Below are 6,345 nucleotides of genomic sequence, written 5' to 3'. Positions count from 1 at the left end.
AAGAAAACTGCTGTTTTAAGCAGAAAGGATCATTTTTTATTTTGTTTTGTTTTATTTATGACATACTAAGTTTGTCACGTGACAGCCACTTGTTCTGTTGTTTTAGCTTTTAGCTACTGTTTAGTTACGGCTTTAGCTGTTTTGCTCTGTTCGACTGTGTGCTGATTGACTGTTTATTTTGGTCGTTTTAACTTTAAACAGCTCAGTTTCAACTTTTTCAACAAATCTCCTCAGGCTGTTAGCGCTCAGGATTCATAATGAGAAACAAAAACAAACGTGCAGAAACAGGTCGGTGAGCAGCTCAGATCTGACGGGGAGAAAGAATCTCAGTCCGCAGATCGGAGAGTCAACGAATTCAGAAGCATCTTCAGTCATCTCGAAGGAGAAATAAGATTTCTGTCGCAGTGATCTTGGGCTACAAAACAAGTTTTTTTATTGTGAATCAAAGGCCGAACAATCAAAGCTGATAAAACAAAACATAGCTAACTTCTGAATGAATCTGAAGCCCTAAAGACAAAGATGGAGTCTATAAAAAGAATTATGGATGACTTTTGTCTTTTACTTTTCTACTGATAGCAGAACAAACTGAAATGATCTGCCTTGACATTGCAAAGTCTCTAAAGGACCCCTCGTCTACTAACCTAGTGGTTATTTGTAAAACGTGTCATGTGTATTCGGAACAAAGCGTTTGTAGCTAACCCCTGGTGACCTGCGTGGTGACCACGGTGGTGTTGCCGGACCGGTGCCGGCCCCTGATCTTCAGCTCTCGATTCATCTGGCACCAGACGCAGGGGTAGCACCACAGTATCTTACAACAGTCGTCGCAGCACGAGCCCTGCAGGAGGAAGAGGAGGGTCAGAACCACTGTCGCTGAAGGAGCGTAGATGGTAAATCACTCCAATCGGCTGTACTCAGTCAGGGACTCTCGGACCAAACAGTTTGCTCTGAAGGAAACGTGATGAACCCATTCCTCATTGGAGGACTTAAATCAGCCGAGGTGGATCAAAGACCTGACTCTAAAGAAGTCGATGAGGTCCTGGAAGGAAGTTCCAGCAATTTTACCAGTGCGGTAATGTCACTTAGGCATGTGATATTAATCAGCAATGAAGGAATTTGGCAGATCAATCAACTTTGTGCTGTACGTTCAAAGAAGAGCCTGTCACAGAAAACAAATGGCAGCTGTATTGAGGCTGCAAAGAGGTCAACCACAACCAAATACCTATAAAAACTATACAGGTCCTGGTAAAAAGTGGCTAAAGAGGGCTGGACTGAAGGACAGCACAGAGGCTCTAATCATGGCGGCACAAGAGCAGTAGAGGCCGGGGTCTATCATACCAGACAGGACCCAAGATGGAGGCTGTGCAAAGATGCCCCTGAGACAGTCCAGCACATTACAGCAGGATGTAAGATGGAGGCAGGCAAAACAAACATGGAACACCATAACCAAGTGGCTGGAATAGTGAACAGGAACATCTGTACCAAGTATGGACAGGAAGTCCCACAGGCAAAGGGCTAAGATACTGTGAGACTTCCAGATCCAGACTGACCAACAGGTGATGGCTAACCAACCGGACATTGTGGTGATAGATAAGATACAGAAGAAAGCAGTGGTGATAGATGTAGCAGTCCCAAGTGACTGTAACATCAGGAAGGAAGAGAAGCTGGAGAAATAGCAAGAACTGAAAGAGGAAACAGAGAAGCTGTGGAGAGCCAAGGCCTCAGTGGGACACTTGGGGAAACCTTCACTGTTTAGAAAATTTTACATGTGGTTAAAAATTCAAATTATCGACCTGAAAGTAACAGCGATTGCTCGTTCTCTAGTTGCAGTTCTTTTTGGAAACAACTTGATGACTAAAACAGGATTTCTCTTCACTTCATGAGAAAGTACATTCATTAAAAGAAACTGCACAAGGTTCCCCTCTTGTTGTTGTTTTCTTAGTTTCTCATTTTAATCATTTTAATTGGGCCATCTTATACAACAAACTGACTGAATGATGTGTATCTTTGGGTCAATTAATGACTCTAATTAAACCAACCTATAGAAACTATCAGTAACTTCTCGATAACCTGGTTAGCATCACTTGTTGAACAGCTACCTGCTGACTGTTAAAAGATGAGAACTGGTTGACTTCTTTAAACTCCAGCTTACAACGTGCTGCTTTCAGGGAACAAAAGCACAAAAGCAGCAGTTATTTAATGTTCAAAGCTGCTTCTCTTTACTGTCTCCTCCCTCGAAGCAGAGAAGCCAGACATTCTTTCAGTCTTAGGGCCTTTTTGGGGGCGACTATGAACATCTGAAACTCATTACAGCACATAAGATTTCCCCCCCTCTTTCACAATTCCTCCCCCAGACTTACGGGAATGTTGTGGCGTTCCCTGATGTTGGACCGGAGTTTACAGGACACCACGCAGCAGCAGAAGTCCAGCAGCGGCATGAGGCAGCACCAGCCGTAATCGCTGGCCGTCTGACACTGCATGCAGGGGAAACACCACCAACCACAGCAGCCTGGCGGGCACAGAAACATTTCATCTTACGGTTACTTTTAAGGCACTTCAGTATCACTGTTTTATGTTGAAACCTAGCTTGTCTGCCAGAGGAGCGACAAATGTTTGCAACAAGCTACAAGAGTTAGCGCGGTGAAATAAACAGCCTGCTACAGACTTACGACCTGGTGTTGTGTCGAGGTACAATATGTTCCCCTGTTTAGATCTGCTTCCCCAGCAGCATGTCTAAAGCCTTGATTTCACCTGTTACCCATGGGTTGTTATTAGGGCAATGCACAGAAGTTAAGACAATCCATCAGACAGATTGCCGTCCCCTCTAAGTCCTCACAGTTCGGGATTGATCAGCTCGTCCCAGACAGTGGTGTTGTAGCACCTTCTGACGGAGCAGGTTGTGACTGGCTGTCTTTAGACCAGGGGGCTGCACTTTGGTTGTAAGTGGACTAGGTCGTGATCAGACCTCCCTAGAAGGGGGAGAGGTGTGACACTGAATGCATCCCTCACTTCAGCACACAGTAAGGCAACCGTCCTGTCTCTTGTTGGACAGTCCACAGCGTGGTGTCTCACGGTGCTGTGTCTGCAGCCTTGTGGCGACGGAGTGAATCTTCTCACGTGCAGTGGCCTCATCAGGTTATTTTCAGCCACTAAATAAATTTGATCTTATCAGGAGAAACCCAACACAACATTTTATTCCACCTCCACCTACCAAATGGCAAATGTGGGAACACGAAGTGCAGCATTTAGGGAGCTGAATGTTTCCCTTTGTAGTTAACAGGAATATTGCCGGGATCTGGAACAGCTATACATGCCCGGACAACGCACCCTGATTTTCGATCGTTTTCTTGTGGTAGTTTATTTCACACCTCCACACTTTGTACATACCATCATGCTGCCTGTTCTTGTTCTGATCTGTCACAAGAGCTTAAGAATTTGAGTATCTGCACCTGCGATCTGGACGGCTTTGCCTTAATCATGTGTACATTCTTCACGGGCCACTAGCATGAAGCGTATAATGACACTTGTGAAGATGTTTTAGGCTTTTATTGCTGTCGTAGAACAATCACAACTAGAAAGCCACTGTTGAAGAAAACTCATTAAATCTTGAGTAGAGTTTGCCAAGTTGCATGTGGAAGACTCCATTGTCTTTTCGACAGGCAGTCCTGGTGGAGATAATCTGAGTTTTCTGTTTGCTTCTCTCCCATGAAGCTCAGGCTGGTGAAGAACCCTGGCAGCAGGTGTTGGAGCTCAGGACTCTCCCATCTGACCTGCTGAAGCTTGGACCTCCTTCAGAGAGCTCACAGGGGTCCTGGTGGTCTTTCTCACTGTCTTCCTTCCTGCTCTTGGTAGATTTACACATCCCATAGTCCTTCTACTTCTTGATGAAGGATTTAACAGAACTCCTGGGGATGTTTAGGACCTTGGAAAATATTTTCTTTCCATCCTCTGACTTGCAGTCACTTGTATCACATATTTTTATTTAATTGGCAGGAAGGGCATCCGGTGTAAAACAATTGCCAAATCGTTCGTACGAGTTCGCTCGCTGTGGCGACCGCTGAAGAAGGGAGCAGAAGACTGAATTTCCCTTTCACTTGGTAGATTTTTTTTTTTACTTTGCCTTTGAAAATTGTTTTTTTTTTAAAGTGTTGTCATATTCTTCAGAAACAGAAGCAGTTTTAGTCACTGAAAACCAAAAAACGGTGAATGTATTTTAAACTTTGCAAAACAAATATTCAGTTTGCGGCTTTTGTTTTCTTCAAATTACGTGAAGTTACTCACGCATTTTCACCTGCCTGCGCAGGTGTTTACATGTTTACTATGTTTACACAGAGAGACAAAACAGAAAACTTGTCTGACGAACCTTTAAATGTTTGAACGAGAATATCTGGTTCCATTCAAGTTCAAACAATAACACAAGCAGCAGAATGCGCTATGATTCATTGGAACGGTGAAAACGAAAGACTATAAAGATCCTCGGCTCGCAGAGTTAGCAGCAGAACATGTTTCATTAGAGCTGCAGCTGCAGGACTTGGTAAAGTTTCCGAGGAAACTTTAATTTTCCAGAATTCATCTCAACCGAGTGAGCATGGTCATTTCTTTAAGCAAATGCACGCCGCACTTTTCAGAATTTCATTTAAAAATTGAAAACCATGTGTCATTTTCCTTTCACTCCTTTGTCTGCCGCATGAAATACCAGTAAAATGCTTGAAAGTCTGTGGTTGTGACATGACAAAATGTGGAAAAGTTCAGAAGGAATGAGCACTTTTTATAGACACTGTATGTCCCAATCATGGCAGAAAATCTGAATGTTTATGGTAGCCTCTCGTGTCTCGTACACTTACCTGGACTTTATTTCAAGCATCTTTCAAGCGTTACAAAAAGCTGCCTTAATGAAAACGTCCAGAACAAAGACGTCCTGAGCTACAGCGCTCGTCTACGGTTTGACACGAAAACATCAGATCGAGTGCCTGATCTTCTGGTCAATTTGTAAATCATCCAACTGAGGGATGGGTGCAGCCCTTGTTTTTCAGATTTCCCATGAAGAAGACAAAAAAAACACACCTCTAAATCGTCAGAGCATCCTCGTTGTCGGTCCAAGTAAACTTTTACACCCATCTATGTGTGTTGTTTCTTAATCAGCACCAACATGCGGTGTTTGAGGTTTGTTTTTTTTAACATTCACAGGTCCAAACCTGTGAGTTAGTTAAATGGGCTGCGGTTGGTTTGGTTGACTTACAGGTGCTCATGTTGGAGCAGCAGTCGCAGAGGCCGGTGCTCCAGGTCCCAACGCCTTGATTAGTGGAGGTGACCATCACCACCTGAGCTGGCTGATGTTGAACCGCCATGACTGGAGGATACGAGGCGAAGGCTTTGGGAGAAAAAGAAGACAATGTTTACTTTTCACCTCAGTTAAACTGATCAGAAACTGCTCAGACTTGATGCTGTACGACAAAACTCGGACTAATTTGCAGCTCTGTGTGGATTACAGTAAAATTATTAACTGGCTCAAATACACTTTAACAGGGCGTGAAAATAAGTAACTTCACCTGACGAATTTAAAGTTTTTCTTACCTGTTTACGGGTTGAGGAAAAGGAGGCAGGTGAAGCGAGGACTGCTCGGATTTGAATGGTGTGAAATGAGGAACTAAAGAATTTTTTTTAAAAAAGGCAAGGAGACTGCCTGAAGAGAAGAGCCGCCCACTCATATTTTCAGAATCTCAGCGTGATTAGTCACAGCAGGTTGCAGTTGGGAACATGCTTTACATCCACCCACAGGTGGATGCTAATTCACTAATATGCATGATGGGGAAAAACAAAGTCATAATGAATGAAAATTTAGCCAGACACTGAGCGTGTTCTACAGGGTTTTATTTAGAAAATAGCACTGGTGGGAAGACGGGAAACGTCTGTAGGGACAAACGGGAAAACTCTGAAAAAAGGAGAGGATGAGTTAGTGCAGGGATGTCCAGTCCTGGTCCTGGAGGGCCACCGTCCTGCAGGTTTTAGATGTCTCTCTGCTTTGACACGCTTGATTTGAATGTTTGAGGGATTAACAGGGTTCTGCAGAACATCTAAACATCTAAAACCTGCAGGATGGTGGTCCTCCAGGACCAGGACTTGACACCACTGGGTTAGTGGCATAGGCGCCGGAACCACTGGGGCCAGGGGGCCATTGGCCCCCCCTCTTTCCGGCCCTGCTACTGCGCTGTGTGTTCCCACCAGACGGCTGCACAGACTGCACGCGACTCTCACAGACTGTGACTAACGTGTCTCTGTGTTTATATAGAGACAGAAGCACAAATAAAACCTACAGCATTGAGATCTGGACCAAATTCTTAAAGCTCC

At 44.3% G+C, this 6,345-nt stretch overlaps 1 protein-coding gene across 1 annotated transcript; it reads right to left on the bottom strand.

Moving 5' to 3' along the window:
• Window positions 1-408: 408 nt before the first annotated feature.
• LOC108241806 (placenta-specific gene 8 protein-like) lies at window positions 409-5,729 on the bottom strand. The gene is made up of 4 exons (XM_017426230.3): window positions 5,572-5,729; window positions 5,237-5,368; window positions 2,358-2,506; window positions 409-835 (listed from the first exon to the last, which is right to left on the bottom strand). Exons 2-4 carry the CDS (start codon window positions 5,343-5,345, stop codon window positions 695-697), a joined length of 399 nt encoding a protein of 132 aa, XP_017281719.1. The 5' UTR covers window positions 5,346-5,368; window positions 5,572-5,729; the 3' UTR covers window positions 409-694.
• Between the last annotated feature and the right edge of the window lie 616 nt (window positions 5,730-6,345).

Source organism: Kryptolebias marmoratus, linkage group LG7, assembly GCF_001649575.2.
Source record: "Kryptolebias marmoratus isolate JLee-2015 linkage group LG7, ASM164957v2, whole genome shotgun sequence".
Taxonomy (NCBI): Eukaryota; Metazoa; Chordata; class Actinopteri; order Cyprinodontiformes; family Rivulidae; genus Kryptolebias; species Kryptolebias marmoratus.
This window is presented reverse-complemented; position numbering and strand designations above follow the sequence as displayed.